General features: G+C 43.4%; 1 protein-coding gene across 5 annotated transcripts in view; it reads left to right on the top strand.

Moving 5' to 3' along the window:
• The first annotated feature begins 1,969 nt into the window (after positions 1-1,969).
• Positions 1,970-18,465, top strand: part of BMAL2 (basic helix-loop-helix ARNT like 2) — a 76,619-nt gene continuing 60,123 nt past the window's right edge. For 2 of the 5 annotated variants that reach the window (XR_015554975.1, XM_087442642.1), the window contains exon 1: positions 1,973-2,131. Coding sequence is in view for 4 of the 5 variants with exons in the window: in XM_087442642.1 (XP_087298768.1) it covers positions 2,101-2,131 (31 nt within the window). In the remaining variant the exon portion in view is untranslated. Of the gene's footprint in view, positions 2,132-18,465 lie in introns of all 5 variants that reach the window. The other 3 variants (XM_087442644.1, XM_087442648.1, XM_087442643.1) reach the window with 3 other exon arrangements.

The raw sequence follows: 18,465 nt of genomic DNA, 5'->3' as shown, positions 1-18,465 counted from the left end.
CTGGGCTCTTGGCAGGGAAACCTCATTGATCTGAAGGAACTATACCATGCATTTTGCAAGTTATGTTTCAAATCACTTTTCTTAATTTTGCTCAAGGAGAAAATAGGAGAAAACCACTGGTTGGAAATGATTCCTTTGCCATTTGTCAAGATATTGTGTGGCTCTCTACCTCTGTCTTATCCTAGAAGGTATAATATAACTACTCTTTTTTTTAAATCATGTCTTAGAAAGTAAAGCTCTATAGCATAAAGAAAAAGTAGCAAGTAAGATTTAAACTTGAACAATAAGGGGAACACATGTTAAACTACAAGAGCAATTTGCCTGGCGCAATCTGGTGGGCCTGTTCTTGTGCATTATGCTTTCTGCTATCATGTTTAGGTTCTGGATTCCTTCTCTTGTTTTCAGGCTTTTGGTGCAAGTGAATCATCGTTTCTAAGAAATGAAGACTGCAGTGATTCACGGGCAAGCTTATTGGACACCACGGTATGAACTCCTAAGAAGAAGATCTGACTTTTACCATCTGGCTTCTACCATCTACAAAGTGATCCCAGCCAAAATACTCATCAGCTCTGAACCTGTTTGTCTACCGATAAGACAAGAATGCTAGGTGCTCCACTACCTCACAAAAGTCGTTGTGAGGTTCACACCAGATGACAAGGGAAAAATGCTTTGTAAGCAAAACATTGTGTACATAGTCTGTACTGTACATTTTAACCAGGGTCCTAGCAATTCTGCCTCACCATTAAGTTGGCATTTAACACACGCCCAGGTCTAAGGGTAGCCACCCCTCCCCCCACCTTGGTAAACCATCTCAAAACAGTGCACATTTGTCTGGAAAGCCAGGATTTGAACACGTTCAGGGAAACCTAGGCCAGATTTTAAGACTACCTGCCAGGATCTCCGTGGAATTTTTCTTTCTGAGCTGCCAGCAAAAATTTGTGTTGGTGGATTTCGGGGAGAGTTCCAAGTCAAAGCCCGGATTGAGGTGTTTCAAGAGTTGTTTTGATTGGGGATGTGTCTTGGTGTGTGTTATTGAGAGCCACATAGTTCTTAGCATCTCTCTCCATCTCCAGCAGCATCAAGTCCCAGTCTCCCCTTAAGACTGCAACAATTTTCTCCAGTCTTGCGTATTTCTGCCCAGGAATAAGCTTCCAACCCCCTTTGCCCAGGTTCGGCCTTAAGTAGCCCTCAGGACGCATAAGCAGCTAGTTAAGACGCTATAATGAAGAGTCTTGGTAGGAAAATGAATACATTAAGGCTGTTTGATGCAAAGCTTTAGTGTTTTCGCTGCTGTTTCTTTCCTCCACTACCTCTACTGGACAAACTGTAACCAAGGAACGGTCTAGGGACCAGAGGGCGGGGAGCGAACCAGCGTATTAGGCATAGGACGCAGGGCAGTCAAATGATCCCCACAAGGTCTGGCTTCTGCATTTATCCAGCGGTTGCAGGATCCCAAACGGCTTCCTCGGTGATGCCTCTCTGCCATTACACCCTCGTCTCTGCAGCTAAGTCCTTCCCTAGACAGAAAAGAGAAGGGGCCGGGGAAGTCCCTCTTCCAGCTCCTCCCGCCCCAGCGCCCCTCGCTCCGCTACCCCCACCACGCAACGATCTCCATTCATCCTTTACCTTTTCCCCCAGGGAAACAATGCAAACCTTCGGGACACTCAGACAAGGAATCTTAAAGTGATCGCGGAACACTGTTTTAAGTGGGATGCTTTCCAGAAAGGCTCAAGGTGCTACCTCTCCAGCCTGTCTGCACTTGGCCCCTCGCCGCAGGGGTCGGCGGGGCGGTGCCGCGGTGACTCCGCCCTGCGCCCTGTCCCTGTCTCGCGCCCAGAGCCGAGAGCGCAGACCCAGCGGGCGGGCGGGCGGACGGGCGAGCCCCAGGCCGCATGCTCAGTAGCCGGGGCCGGCCAGGCGGCGAGTCGGCGCCCGCTGCGCGCCCAGGGGCTGCAGTGGCGGCCGCCGCGGCACCCGCCAGAGCCCCGCGCGTGTCCGCGCCTCCGCTCCGGGGCCGCCGCCCGGGCCGGCGCAGGGCGGGCCCGGGGCTCTCCATGCTGCCGACCCCGGGACTGCGGAGCCGCCCGGGTGGCTCTTTCGATGGCGGCGGAAGAGGAGGCTGCGGCGAGAGGTGAGGCTGCGGGCGGGCGGCTGCAGCTGGGGGCGCGGCGCGGACGCGCAGGGGGCGCCCCCCGCCGGACAGGGGGCGAGCGGCCGGCGCGGCGGCGCCAGGTGGGCGCACTTTGCGAGCGCTCTTCTCCCGCCCGGCATCACCTCCGATCGGCTCTGGGGCACAGGTGCGGCGCGGCGCCCCGCGCGTCCTCCCAGGGAGCGGAAGGTGGGGAGTGACACTCGGGATCGCCGCCGGCTTTCGGGCTGCCCGAAGCCGCATTTCTTGGCCCCGGGCTGGACGTTTTGGCGAAAGTGAGCTGGCGAGGGACCATCCACCCTGGGATGGCGAGCAGCCTCCCTCCGCCGACCACCGGGCGCCCACCTTGCCCTCTGCAGGGTCTGCTGCGTGGACTTTTTAGATTTCATCTTTCTTTTGTATAAACCAGTTGTCATCAGCCATTGAAGGCACTCTGGTTCTGCGAGCCCATCCCCTCTGAACTGGAAATACTCACTTTCATTCCTTGCTTCAAAAACTGCCCCGCCCCGTGGGGCTGGCAGGCAGGTGGGCAGGCGGGCAGGTGAGCGCGTGGACTCAGTCCATCCCATTTCTCACTCTCGAAAACGACACATTGCTCCGCCACAGGCCTCCGTAAGCGAGAGGCGGCTCTTGTCTTTTACCATTACAGCTTTAGGAAAACCATCAGTGGAATCAGTTTGTTTTGTTTTATATTTTTGTGAAGATTTTGTGAATTTATGGAGGCGTCGTTATGTCTTTTTCCTCTCTCTAGTGTTCACTGACAACATTCTGTGGTGTCTTCCATGAGACTACTCACGATTACGGGCTGATTATAAAGTATCTATTATTTAAGACAAACGGGAGGCAGGAAAAAACATGAAATAACTAAAAGAAGACTGGCAGAAAGAAGTTCAGAGAAGCAGTTGAGTCAATCTCCACTTTTGGAATATGGTGATGAGTTTAGATTCTTATCTGAAACACAGCAATGAGAAGAGGTGCTTTTGAAAATCTAATACAGTTGTGGGAATTTAGATCACTGGGAGATTTCCAAAATTCTATCATTTGAATATTTGAAGTCTTTCTGGATGATGTAAAGATGTGAATAAGCACTGTTTTGAAAAGAGAAGGCAGTATGTGTGATGTTAACTCCAGACTTCCTCTCTGCTCTTGGCTGTGACACCCAGGTTAAGTTATTTTCCATTAGGGCCACCCGGCTGCCTAGTGGTTAATTTTGGCCTACTCTGCTTCTCTCAGTTTGATTCCCCAGAACGGACCTACACCACTCGCCTGTGGCCATGCTGTGGTGGCAACCCGTATACAAAATAGAGGAAGATTGGCACAGATGTTAGCTCAAGGCGAATCTTCCTCAAGCAAAAAGAGGAAGATTGACAACAAATGTTAGATCAGGGCAAATCTTCCTCAGCAAAAAAAACAAACAAACACAAAAAGTTATTTACCATTAGGCTTAGTTTCTTTGTCTGTAAAATGAGAATAATTATAGTATCTGTCTTACAGGATTGTTAGGGTTAAATGAGAAATAAATGCATTTAAATACATATAAAGTACTCAGCCCAGTATTTAGGAACTAGTACGTGCTCCATAGACATTAGCTTAATATAGTTAATAATTTACAGCTCCAGTTTGCTTTGTGAAATTAATGAATCTTGTCTAGTCCATTAAGAAAGTGTTGTCCCACACAACTTAAAATTGGCCAAAATTGGAAGAATACTTGGGCTTTACTGAAAAAAAAGAAAGTTGAAAATCCACCTACTAATTCAAAGAGCGGCTTTCACCAGATAAGTCTTTTGGACTTATGACAAGTTTTTGCACAAATAGTTTATTGTAGTTTTAGCTGAATACCAAATGTGAAGTTGGGAATGATCAAAATGAATCTTTCTTAGGTAAGAGTAGCAACGTTTCAGTGAGGGCTGGGAGGGCCAGCATTTATTGAGGTCCTGTTAACATGCCAGGCGTTTCGTAACGGATACCTTCCTTAGTCTCAGAGCAGCCGTGTGGAGTGGGTGGCATTGTCTCCATTTCACAGATGAGATGAGAAAACGGAGGTTGGCCCAAGTTATACAGCCAGAAGATGACAACACTGGAGCTAAAATCTGTGGCTGCTGCCCATGCGGCTTCCCATTCTTTCCTGTCTCACTGGGTGATGCTAATGAGCACAGTGCTCACTTCCAGACACGCTCTTTATCTATCCCCCCATTCCTGGAGGGAAAAACAAAACAAAACAGATCTCTATATCAGAATCCAGGGCTGTGTTTTCCTCACATAAAATCCCTGCAGATTCCTTTTTCCTAGGTAGTTTAACATTAAGGCCTTCATGATAAAATAAAAATCTAAAACTAGTGGTGGGAGAAAACTCCCCATGGTTTGGTTATACTGCTTAAAAAACCTTTAGGGCTGGTTTTGAAGATGGCCACCAGAACCAGCTGGTGCCTAACATAATTGCCTGCTCACTTACTTTTTTTGACAAGCTTATGGTAAACACCAAGATTAAGCAAGCTGCCAAATGCCCGGGCGTCCTCCTGGTAAATGATTCCAGAATTCTTGGAGTTAGGGAGAGGGCAATCTTGGGGGAGCGGCGCGTTTCCAAGACTGACGGCCAGAGGTGGTCTTGGGTCCAGGCGTCTGTGGGGCAGCCTTCTCACCTGTGATGTTATCAGACCCAACTCTTCTGAGGTGTAGCTCTGCAATTATAGTGGCTTAAAATCATTTTGTGACTCTGAAATCAAAAGTCATGTCTCAATCAACTTTGCATAAGCTACACTTCCTGGATCCTTAGGCACTGTTTTAGCCTGAAATGCATTACAGAGATAAACCAGGATGGACTGAAATGACTTTTCACATGTTTTAGGGGGAGGAAAGAGAGAGGAAAAAAGAGAGGGGGGAGCAGACGGAGTGAGGAGAAGAATGGTGGAGTAAAGAGAGAGGAGGAGGAGAGAGTAAGGAGGAAGAGAGAAGGAAGGGGAGAGAGGGAGGGAAGGAGAAGGGGGAAAGAGATGAGGAGCAAGGGGAGGACAGAGGTGGGAGAGATGAGGGAGAGGGAGATGGAGGAGTGGAGGGGGGAGGAAAATGAGAGGGTGGAGGAAAAGGAAGGGGGAAGAGGGATGAGGAGGGGATGGAGGTGAAGAGACTATGGGGGAGAGAAGGAAGAGAGGGGAGGGACTGCCACCTCATCAAAGTTTGGCTCCAGGGGAAAAAAAAATTTAATGTTTACAACATATGGGGAAAGTCAAAATATTAGTAAATACAGTGATTTCAGTTTATTTTTTTCCTTGTGGAAAGACTCCCTGGTTCTAAAAAGCATAATCTCTTTCTGTGCTGTGAACATTGATTATAGCATCCTTTCAAAAACTCTCCTTTTACGTAATGTTCAGGAAATCATAAATAAGGTAATAACATTTCATTCTGGTCGCCCTACTTTCAGTTGTCCCATTTAGTGGAAGACCTCCAGTTTTCCACTGTGACAGCTGCAGTACTCAGATGCCTGGGATCTGGGTCATTATCAGCATTATCAGGGACTCAGTGAGCCAGGTCCCTGCAGGAGGCATCTGCCGGCTCTGTGAGGCAGTGATTTCCTGTCCTGGGTTTTGTAAGGCTGCTAACTGGGGTGGATCCTCTGAAAATCCCAGCCCTTCTGGACTCCCTGCCTTGCCCAATGCCTCCCTCCTTCCCAGTATCAGGAGGCTGTGAGAACTTAGAAGAACCTATAATTTAAGCTCTTAGTGGAGCTGGGACTACCGGTGAAAGATGTTCTCTGTAGGAGCATGTAGTATTTCTGGCTGTTTACTGATAATTTATGATGCACTTGGCTGTACATGACCCCACCCTGTTTTCTTCTCTCACTTGGGTAAAGTCACATTTACTGGGCCCTGACATATATTGCGTATAATACATCACTTTAGGCTATAATATCTCATTTACCCCACCTCTAATTTTTAAACTTAAAATATTTAAATCAGTCCAGTTATATAATATTAAGATTATCATTTGAAAATACTTAAGTGTTGGTTGGCATGAGAGGAAATTTGTCATTTATCTAAGTAAATTATTGGTGTTTCATTTCTCTAGTCTTTAATTTTATGGTTGAAATCTCTAGATAATATCTTGACAGAGAGAAAAACAAAGAAGGCTGGAGAAAAAGGAAATGTAGAGAGAATCGTTCTTCCACTCAACATGGTTTGCTTTAGAGGATATTTATCATTGAGCGTCAAGATTATTGCCATAAAACAGGAATTTCTGATACATTCAAAATGTCTTTCCTACAGTATTTCCTTTATTTTTTTAAGTAAAGAAATATGCTTTAGCATTTGTTCCAAGCATATCACGGGGAAAATGGAGAATCATTCACTGGCTTTCTCTTCCAGAACATCTCCACTTTGTCTGATATGTCCTGTTCTCGGTTATGTGAGGGCATCTGCCTTTCCCCAGGTGGTTTAAACTTTCCCACCTCCAGGCCTTTGCCCAGGCTGTTGGCTGCTTCTGAATGCCCCTGCCCTCCCTCCAGACAGGCCTGTAGAAGTCTTACCAGGTAATCTTGAAGGCTGAGCTCGGGTTTTATTACGTTGTTATCTGCCTATGGAGGAGGAGGAGGAGATCTGGTGTAGGAGAATCTGCATGAGCTTTGGAACCAGGCCATTGGGAGTATAACTGCCAGTGTCATTATTTACTAGCTGTCTGCTCTTGGCCAAATTATTTAACTTCTCTGAGCCCCAGTTTCTTTATCTATAAAATGGGAGTAATAAATTCCTACCTTGGAGAGTTACATGGAAATTAAATGAGATGATTACAAGCTGTGTAGTGAAATCTGACCTTTAACAAATGATTTTTTCACTTCTTCTCACGTCAATGGAAATGATTCTCCCCTCCTATTTTCACACTGTGGTTTTTGTGTGTGCCCATTATAACACTTGTGCCTGCTTGCCACACATTTTTTGGGTAGGTTTCTTAGCTCCACCCTTGGGTTGCACATTCCTAGGAGAGCAGGGTTGGTTCTTACTCATCTTTACAATCTCCACCTCCTCGCACCTATTAAGTGCTTAATAAAAGTTTGCTGATTTTAAATGAAGGATGGTTGGTTTGAGGTGTGGACAGGGTTGGTTCATTCATAAGGGATCCATTAAATACATACTCACACTGTTCTAGGCAAACAGAGGTGGAGAAATGGATGAAGCAAGAAAAGGGTTAAAGAGCTTATAAAATGTATTAGGCTAGGTGAGAAGCAGCCACAATATTTGTAATACAAGATAGAACCTAGTAAAATCTATAGTTTACTGCTAGCAGCAAGCCTCCCCACCCACAGTTGGAGAAATTATATCTAGTTCGTGGGAGCGGGACTCACAGGAGGCTTTCAGAGAAGATACCAACTTTGTTATTGATGGATAGATAGCTCTTGGGGAGGCAGTGAAAGAGACAGAGAATAGGCATAGGAATGGAAACTCATCAGTGACATGCTTAGCAGAATTGGTGTTAGTATTTTTTTGGCTCTGGGTGGGAAAAGTGGAAAAGGAAGTATTGGTGGCTGGAGTTGCCTTGTTGGTGTTGTGGGGGGCTTCCTTCCCACGCCTGTGATGCAGCACAGACAGTTAACAACAGAAGGCCTGAGTTAAAAACAGGTGGTCTGCCTGCTCTCCAAAAGGAAGGATACATGCATCTTCTTTTTGGTCCCTGGTCAGCAACAGAGTTTTTGTATCACCTTCAAAGGCTTATTGTGGTGTATTTCTGATCTGAAAGAAAAGCAGAGGTCCTGGTTCTTGCCCGGTGAATGGCTATTAGGTCCTAGCCTTCGCTCCAAGTCCATGTGGGCCACTTCTTTCTTTCATCCTCTTTTCTTCCCTGAAAAAAATAGCTGCTTATATCTTTAAATCCATTTCACAGTCTTTCTTTTGAAAATCATCACAAGTATTATTTCATTTATTCCTGTTACAGCCTATTGGGAAGGAGGTATCTGGACTTCCAATGTCTGTTCAGAATAATGACCTATGTTGGTCCACTGTCCGCATCACTGATGTACCCTTGATACGGACATGTTCTCCCATACCCTTCCCATGCAGCACCGTGCAACAAAGTGGAAAAATACCTTCAGCCTTGACTTCCAATTCAAACACTTAGTGAAGGTTTATAAACCAAAAGGAATCCAGTTCCCTGCACGTCTGAACACGTCTTTCCTAATGTGGAAAGAGCATTCATGGAAACACGTACATGTGATAACATCAGAAGATCTTTTTATTTTGATTCAGATACAGTGCAGAGGATCTCCGGCCTAGAAGTTACTTGAAAGCAGAAGCTCTATATACATCAAATATCTTTTCATCTTTTTTTTTAGGAGAGGAAAATATAGGGAGAATAGATTGTTGTTGAGCCAAGATATTACCAAAGCCATATGTATTTTATAGAAATACAGATTTTAAAAGATAAATCAGTATACAATAGAATTGAAACTGAACACTTTACAGAGTAGATATTAATAGATGTTTAAATGAATAGAAGATTGTGATGATTAATAACTGTTTTGTCAAAGATCTAGAGAAAAGTTTTGATCGAAATATTGAACATGATCTCCAGCTCTGCATTTATTTCTCTTACCAGCTTCCTGGTTGGAGAATTGGATTTCCTTTTGCAGTTATTTGCTACCCAGAGGTACGCTGTGCTTACACCACCATGGAGACAAACAATATTGCAGTCTAGGTAGGCCATCTCTTCTATGAGTCACCCAGGTGACAACACTGACCTAGAAAAGAGAGACCAAATCCAATTTTCCATGCATCCTAGTGCTAGTGGCTACTTTAGGACAATTCTCCTTTTCTTTAGTTTTCAACTTGAGTTCAACTAGCACTTTTGGCTTATTAATTCCTTTCAACAATAGTCATAGCTACCTCTGGGACATGACGTCAAAAGCAAAGCAGCCTAATCTTAGAGGGACGTTCAAATTCACACCTCACATTTTAGAAGGCATCTGGGACAAATTATTTATCAAGAGGTTTAAGAATAATTTTTTTATTAGCTCTTTGTCTAGGAAGAGCCTGAAAGCAGTTTAGATTCTGGCCCTCATTGTAACTATGGTATGTTACGCCTAGATAGTGTTCAAGTCATAAATGTCACTTTGGGTTTTATTACTTCTAAAACTCGTATTGTGTTTCAGTTTGTAGATCTTGAACATTGCCTGTTGCAGTGACAGTGCTTCCCCCCCCGCCCTCCCTTTTTAAAGGGTCTTTCTTCTTTCCACAATAATTGCCATTCAGTGGAAAGATACACAAATAATTTTGTGAACACTGATGAATTTTTTTTTCCTCAAAGTTAAACTGAAGGTGTCTCATTTTGTTGATACCTTAGATGTCAGGAACCATCGTATCTTTTATAGGTTCTGTGTTGAATTTTGCAGATCCAATCAGGCCTGCCTAATATTAACCATGATAATAGCCTCCATCATGTCTTCTATTTACTCATAAACTGCAAGAGTTGTATTTTCCCATAGGTAACAATGATGTGGGTATAGACCATCCAAATCTAAATACATTTTGGTGCCTTTTGGAAAAACCTGCTGATGTTGAAAATGCTAAACCCTGCATTCTTCTTATGCATGAGGACCAATCAGGCCTGGAACAAGTTAGGAGACTTTTCTATGTGGAACTGAGATTCTAATGAACTGCTGTTTCTTGCTTTCGCCTATCCCTGGATTAGGTTATAATGCCTATGAAATGTGGGCCTTTTCTGGAATAGTCATAGTCAGAGAAGCATTCTTCAGTGCTGATATCACTCTGATTATGTTCTGCATCACAATTGAGTGGTTTCCTATGACTCTAATTTCGTTACAGTCATCATGGGTGTTTCTGCTCCCCCTTTGCCCTATTTCAGAAGCTTAGCGTGGATCATTCTCACCCTTTGTTTCTGCTAAATAGTTAAAATTCTTAACCTTTATTGAGTATTTACTATCTGCTAGTTGTCTAAAGGCTTTACATGGTATAATTCATCAAATCTTCAGCAACTCTATAAGGAAGGTACTATTATTATTCCACGTTTCAGATGAGGAAATTGAGACACAGGATTTAAGTACATTGCTCAAGATAAAGCTTGCGTAGTAGGCAGCAGAACCAAGATTTGAACCCAGACAGACTGGCCCCCAGAGCTTTTATCCTTTTAACTCTTCCTTCAATGCCTGCCAGACATTTGGACGTGGTGCCATTTTTTGTGAAGTGCTGATGTCTGAAATGGAACTTCTTCTGTTGGGAGGGAGTGTGGAATACTGGCCTACTTTTGGCTTTGAGAGAATCTGAGCTCTTTCACCTAATAATTGTGTGATCTTTGGCGTGTGTATCAGTCAGGGTTCACCTGGAGGAGCAGAACCAGTAGGGGGTATGTATATTAAGAGATTTATTGCAAGGAATTGGCTTATGCAGCTGTGGGGCCAGGCTAGGTGGGACTGGAATCCGTAGGGCAGGCCTTCAGGAAAGGTGGGCGGGAACTGTCTCCCAGAGGCTGAAACAGCTGTGGAGGCGGAGCTGCTTCTTCAGGGAAGCCTCAGCTCTGTTTTGAAGGCCTTTCAACTGATTAAATCAGGAGATTATCTAGGATAATGTCTCTTATTAAGGTTAACTGATTATGGACTTGAATCACATCAACAAAATACCTTCGCAGCAACGCTTAGATTAGTGTTTGCCTGAGGAACCGAGGACATAGCCCAGCCCAGCTGACACAGCAAAAAACCATCCCAGCGAGTGACTTCCTTGCTCTGAGCCTGTTTCCTCCTACACTAAGGTCGTTGTGAGGATTGTATACAATAAGGTGTGTAAAGGGAATAGTGCCTGGCGTGTAAGGGTTCAGGAAAAGATTCTTTTATTTGTGGTAATGGTGGTAGTGGGGGGTGGGTGACAGCAGCAGTGGCTGTGGTCTCACCTAGAATAGGGACTTCATCCCCATTTTTGTCACTTTCCTGATCATTCTGGTTCGTTGCAGCAGTTGGCTTCCTAACTGGTGTTCCTGCCTAAAATCTCTTCTCATCCATCTTTATTTTTTTCTCGGGCCTATAATGGAGGCTTCAAGTAGCTCACTACTCTCTATTTTTGAAAAAATGTCTTACCGAAATCCAGACACACTGTGCTTATAGCTTTCCTCGGTATATCAGTGCGATAGTACAGCTCCCTCTCCTGAAAGTGCCCCCTCCCTTGCTTGCTGAAAGCTAGTGGGAGGGAGGACTGGCTTCTCCAGTGGCTTTGAAATTCATTCCAAGTGTGTTTTGTTCCTTTTGAATTTCTTGATTGAGAGTGGGCCATGCATGAGAACAGTTTCTCCAAAAGAAGCTATTGTATTTAAGTTCTGTTTCTTTTTCCTTTATTTAAACTGTAGGTTAGCACACAGCTAGGAATATTATTTCGCACTCTGAGCCTCAGTTTCCTCAGCTGTAAGGTGAGGGAATCAGACAAGATGATTTATTTTGTGCCTTTCCCTCTTCTTAATCTTTTATTGCAAGTTAAGAAAACCAGATAACTTTTTAGGATCTTCTCCAAATATTTTCTAGTCATTTTTGTCTTTAAGAGCAAAACTAGTTTTTTCCAGATCAGAAGGTAGTACTTAATTATAGTTGAATCAAATAATACATAAGAAAGTTAGCCAAGAACATCTTCCACTTCCCCACTCCATCAGATGAGAAACAATGGGTGAACAAATGAATGAACTTGGGAACTGTTGTAGTCTATAGGAGTAACATCTTTGGCATTGAATGTCACACAGGCAAGTGAGCGGACCGTGTACCTCAACTCTTCAAGATTGTGTACTAGATTTTATTCACTGATAAGCACAAATGATACCATTTCCCAATAATTTTGTCCTTTCTGTCCATTTCACCACACCCAGCAGCACTCCAGCCTTTGGTTAATACCTGGTAGAATTCCAGGATACACAGGAGGATCTATTAGATTTTAAGTTCCGTGATGGAGCAGTCTCTTTGGTCACCATCATATTCCCAGCCCCTGTAGCTCAGTGTCTGCTTCATAGTAGCTTCCTGAATATGTACTGTTGGAATGATGTACAGGACATGAGAGGACCACAGCTGACAAGTTCCACTCACCAGGTGACTATCCCAGTAGGGGAATAGGCTAGCTCTTTTCCTGCCGTGTCCTTTCTACCTGGTTGTGCTACAATCTGGAGAACTGGTATTGGAGTTCATTCTAAGATTTAGAAGTCATAAACTTCATATCTGTCTGCATCCAGCTTCTCTCATTCACACCCGTACAATTGGTTTCTGTTCCACCTGAATGCTATGCCCTCGTGGCAGATATGGAGAGCCTTCGTATATGCTGGGCAAGAGATCCAGGGCACCTGCTCATTTTAAGGACATCTTTAGTACATAGTCCAGTGGGGGCAATGTAAACAAATCCACATCTTACCTCACACATGCTCTGGATTATATATGCCTTTGCACTGAGCAAGCCTGGGAAATCCCTGGCCCCTCATTAGTAGGAGGGATGTGTCATATAGGGAACCAGAACCCGTGTGTCTCACGTTAAACCTTGAGGCCAGCATAGTCCATGGAGGCAGCACAACTTAATCCCTGAGCCTCTCTGACACCGTGCATTGTTCACAGTCTTACTCCCAGACTGCTTTCCCCAACTGAACTAGTGCAGTTTTCCTCTCTGCTGAGGGATTGTCCGAGTCCATTCTAACCACTCATATCTCTTCCCCAGTGTCAACCTTTTGCTTTCCCCTGTCACTCTCTCTTGGGTTCTCACTCAGCCTACACTGTATTCAGTCACAGTGAGTAAATTCTGCGCTCTTCTCTCTTTGGCTTTTTTGTTCAATGTGCCAGCCAGCCATTTGGTTTGAAAATGTAAATGTCATGCTGGTCACTTTTGCAGATGGCATATTTTGAGGAGTCTTAGTCAATCTGTTAGATATAATCTGAATCCAAAAAGATGCTGATAGGGCGATACAGAAGATTATTAAACTTAACAACAAAAAAGGGCCAGCACCTAAGTATAAAAAAATGCTGATGTATGAGATGGTAAAGATGTGGCTTAACAACAACCTGTAGAAAAGACAGAGTTGGGTTTACTCAAGGAAAGCCCTTTCTGGGAGTGAGGAGACTTACACAGTAGTCCCTCCTCCATCAGTTTCTGGCCGTATGATAAAGGACAAAGAACCTAAGCAACTGTGGAACTCTTTCTCTCTTGGAAAAAGAGGGAGTTATATTAGTCTATCTGTAACATCAGTTACAGCTCTAAATTATATAAATGAATGAATCAACAGTGTAAAGTAAAAGTCCAACGTGTAAAAGAAAAGCCCATGCAGTCTTATAAATAATGAAAGTATAATATTCAGAATATTAACCATAAAAATTCTACTCTCTTTTCTGTGGACTAGACAACTCCTGGGTGTTGTATTCGAGTCGCACCACACATCAAAGGATTTTTAGCCCAAGTATGTCCAGAAGAGAGCAACCAGGCTGGTGACAATGCGTCCTATGAGTCAAGTTTGAAAGAATCACATGGTTTGGTTTAGGAGAGAGAAGAATTTAGGACAAAAGTATGGGATATTTTGGTTTTCAACAAAAGTTTGAGGAGTTCTACACTATCTCAGATGCCACCTCCTTCGTGAAGCCTTTATGGAGTGTTGTGATCCAGGCTTTTCCAAGGACACTGTCCATTCTACGTTGTAATTGGTTTATTTCTGTACTTATCGGACTGAATTCTTTGAGAGCAAATGCCATATTGTACTCTTCTTTGCATCCTCTCTAGCTTCTAACACAGTGCTTTGCACAACAGTAAGTATGCAAGTACTTGCAACTGAATTGAAAATTTATTACACTTATCAGACATAGGATTGTTGGGTAGAAATTACAGAAAGATTTTTTGGCCTTCCGAGAAGTAAATTTTTCAAATAATTTAAATGTCTTAAAATTACATAGATTACAATGAGATAACGTGACACATTCATTAAAATGAATAAAATTAAAAAGAGTGACAATGTCAATTGTTGGTGAGAATGTGAAGCAACTGGAACTCTCATACACTGCTGGTGGAAATGTGAAATGACACAACCACTTAGGGACACAGTTTGACAGTTTTTCAAAAAGTTAAACACATACCTACCTTATAACCTAGTCATTCTATATCTAAGTATTTACTCTAGATAAATGAAAACATTTGTCTATACAAGGACTTGTACATAAATATTTGTAGCAGCCTTATTTACAGTAGCCAAAAATGGAAGCAAGCCAAATGGCCATCAACAAATGAATTAAATGGACAAACACAACGTGATAAACTCACCCAGTGGAATACTACTAAGCAATAAAAAGGAAAAACTACGGACATATATGACAACATGGATGACTCGCAAAATCATTATGAGGGAAAGAAGCCAGACTCAAAAAGGCATATGTCGTGTGATTCTATTTACTATATAAAATCTATAAGATGCAAAAAAAAAAAAAAAAAAAAAAGGTTAAATAACAGAAAACAGCTCACTGTTTGTCTGGGGTTGGGAATTGAGGGTGGAATGTACTGTGAAGGACATGGGGAAACTTTTCCCCAGTTTTTTAAATATCTCTTAACATTATGGTGGTTTTTGATACACAGAAATTTTAAATTTTTTGTGTAGTCATTTCTTTTATGGTTTTTACCTTTGGCGTCATACTTCAAAAGTCCTCACTTTAAGATTATGTAAATATTCACATGTATATTTTTTTCTTATACTTTTGTGATTTTATTTCCCTACGTGTAACTCATTCATCCATCACAAATTTATTTTGGTAAATGGGGGAATAGATATCTAATATTTTCTGAATAGTTAAGAAATTGACCTAACACTAATTATTGGATAATCCATCATTTCCTCAGTTGAGTGTGGGTGATGTGTCAGGGGTTGTGTTAAACTGAGAATGAAAACATGATCCCTGCCCTCAAAAGGAGTGGTGTTTGGTGAGAGAGACTGACTAGTAAAGAGATAATTACGATGAAGTGGGATGAGCTCAAGATTGGCATCAATTAGACAATGCTACTGTAATATGTAGAAGGGACCCCAGTAGTGTGGCAGGTTTTGGGGGCCAGTGGTTAGAGAAGGCTTCTTGTAGGAGATAACATCTGACCCATGTCTTGGCAGATAAGCTTATGTTTGGGATTTGGGAACAGGACATTCCAGGCTAGGGATGAGCATGCCCAGAGACGTAGAGCGATGGGGAAGGTGATATGACTGGGGAGCATCACTGAGTCCCCTGCGGCCATTGCTGGGTTATTAGAGAGCCACGTGCGATGAGGCTAGTGGACAGGCTGTGCTGTGCTGTGCAAGACCTTATATTTCATGTCATCTTAAATTCAGTGGGAGGCCACAGCTGGCTTTTAAGCAATGGAATGAAAGAATTAAATCTGTTGTACAATGTTTTGCATATTGAATAGTGTCATAGCACACTGCTTTTAATTCACAGCAATGATCACAGTTTTGAATTGTGTGTTTGTCTGATTATTGATTAATGTCTCACATTACCTTCTTCAGAACGGGTGGGAGAAATTTATTTTTCACTGACTATATGAGGATTTTCCTGTGGAAATCTGAATTATCTGGCCCTATGTTTCTGATTTAATCTAACTCTGCAGAACAACCTGCCCCTTAATTTGGCTCGGACCTCAGTTATCTTTAACAGGTACATCATTGTTCCATCTGACCATTTGCCTGAGGGTGGAGATGGATGCACATTGGTGTCTGTTTGGATCTCATTCCCAGCCATAAGCCCGTTGTACTCAGTTCAGATAAGTAATTAACATACTGCCTAGTATCTGTCCAACAAAACTTCATAGATGCCAAGAGGCTGCAATATTTATCTCATTTTTTTTTCTTAGAAGAGCTCTGTGAGGTAACTCTAGTCTGTATCATAACCTCTATTTTACAGATGAGGAAACCATAGAGAGGGCAAATGACTTACCTAGAGCCATACAGTGAGTTGGGGGGCATGGACAAAAGTGCTGTTGCTGTGCCTGGGGCTGCCTCCTTGCCATTCTCGTGGTCAGTCCGCGGAGGCCGTGGGCTGCTCATGTTGTGTGTGGTGCAGTATTACAGCAAGGGCTTCATCTTGAGCTAGGATCCTGACTTTATGGACTTTATGGACTCTGATGCTACAGTTTTTTCCAAAGCATTGGACATGGCACCTGAGTAATGCTTCCAACCAGTTATCCAGTGTGGCACAGAGATGTGATCAAAGCCAGGTGGCTGTCCCTTTCTGCAATCGGTGCAGTTACTCTCTCCCCTCTCCCACGAAGGGACTCCTTTATAGGCAAGTAACTCTTGTGGAAAGTTTTTTCTTAAGTTCCTTAAATACTTTTGCCGACAGACCTCTCTTTCACACACAGTTTAGGACAAGGGTCAATCTGGGATCGTGTGTATTTGATTAGAAACCCCCTGCCAGGCAAACACTAAAATGTTCCGTGAAAGCAGCTCAGTGTGGCCTCGTATCTTTAGCCACACTGAGTTCATGGCATCGGCAGTCCATATTTGTTCTTTCAGTTTAGAAAGCAATATAGGAAGGGCTGCATTCATGACTGTTCAAATAGTGGTATAAATTTATCCTTTCAAAGAAATGCCCAAGGCTTGTGAATAGCACCAAACTGTTTTTTTTTTTTTTTTTGTGAGGAAGATCAGCGCTGAGCTAACATCTGATGCCATTCCTCGTCTTTTTTCTGAGAAAGACTGGCCCTGAGCTAACATCTGTGCCCATCTTCCTCCACTTTATATGGGACGCCGCCACAGCAGGGCTCGACAATCAGTGCGTCAGTGCACGCCCAGGATCCTAACCGGCGAACCCCGGGCCGCCACAGCGGAGCGCGCGCACTTAACTGCTTGCACCACTGGGCTGGCCCCAATCTTGCTTCTTTTGAAGTCAGGGCCAAGAGAATAAAATTTCCTCTCTACAGTCTAGGTGGGAGAGGTAGGTCCTTCTGGGATGTTTTAACATTGTATCTGAGCTATGCTGTGGTTGATCCACAGGTGGGACCCTGATCCCCACGTGAAAGGGTTTTTGGCTCTCCCTGTCCATGCTTGGCAGCAAAACTTATTTTCCCAGCCAAGCTGAAAAGAGTTCAGAGTACAGCTCTGAGTACAGTCTTCACTATAGAAATAAACAGGAACCCAGGCACAAGGCCAGCTATTCAGGTTGGACGAAGGTGGAATGCGTTAGGATGAAAGTTGTAGCTGTTGATAGGAAGGCTAGTTCCAGAACTGATATACTAGTAGGGAGAACGGTGCAAATATACTCCCCACCTTAGAGAGGATTGGCCCAAGATATGAAGGGGTCTGAGATGCAGTGCTAGGTAACTACATGAGCTCCCTGCTACCCGGAAGAGAGCTCAGACTCCTCGGTGGGACAGCCAGGGCCCTCCATGAACTGTGCAATCTACTTTTCTAGCTTCATTGCCTAATGTTTCACACTGTCCAGCCATACTGATCTATTTGCTATTCCCTAGTAGTCCATTTGTATTCTTTTTTCTTTCTAAGTTATATGTCTTACAAAAGCAAAACATGATACTTACAAAATTTTGGAACAATACAGCAAAGCAGAAAGGAAAAAAATCCTTTGATTCACCACTCAGACAAAACACCTGAAACATTTTACTATGTTTCTTTCTCGTTTTTCTCTCCCCTGAAAATATATTATCTTTGTTTCTCGTTTTTACAGAGTCTGTGTATCTTTCATTTACTTTTGAAACTAAACATTACATAAGCATTTTTCATATTTTTAAAATTTTAATTTTAATTTAATTTAATATTTTATCAACAACAGAAATGTATTTCTCACAGTTATGGAGGCTGGAAGTCTGAGATCAGGGTGCCAGTGTGGTTGGGTTTTGGAGAGGGTGCTCTGCTGGTTACAGCTGCCAACTTCTCATATCCTCACATGGCAGAAAGATAGTGAGCTTGCTCTCTGGCCTCTTCTGATAAGGATGCTAATCCCATCATGAGGGCTCCACCCTCAGGAGCTAATTACCTTCCAAAAGCCCCACCTCCTAATATCAGCACATTGGGGATTAGATTTCAACATGTGAATTTTGGGGGACACAAACATTCGCTCCACAGCAGCACCCAAGTAGGTGCTAAGGAAAGAAATTATATCCTCTTATTTCTGCCTCAGATGGCCCATTAGTGAACCAAATAGATAGAGCCCATTCGCCTGAGAAGGAGCGCTCTCCTCTCAGCATTGATTGACAGGTGGGGCAGAGGGAAAGGAAAGTGATGGGAGAGCAATTTGCTTTTGAGATTGTCTAGGTGATGGGTACCAAAGCCTTCACTTTGGGAAACCTGTCAAATAGCTGAAGCTGTGACTCTTCAACTTCACAAATGATGAT

The sequence above is a fragment of the Ceratotherium simum genome, chromosome 17 (genome assembly GCF_057802395.1).
Source record: "Ceratotherium simum simum isolate JZ-2026a chromosome 17, ASM5780239v1, whole genome shotgun sequence".
Taxonomy (NCBI): domain Eukaryota; kingdom Metazoa; phylum Chordata; class Mammalia; order Perissodactyla; family Rhinocerotidae; genus Ceratotherium; species Ceratotherium simum.
The sequence above is the reverse complement of the archived record's forward strand: the minus strand, read 5'-3'. Positions and strand labels throughout refer to the sequence as shown.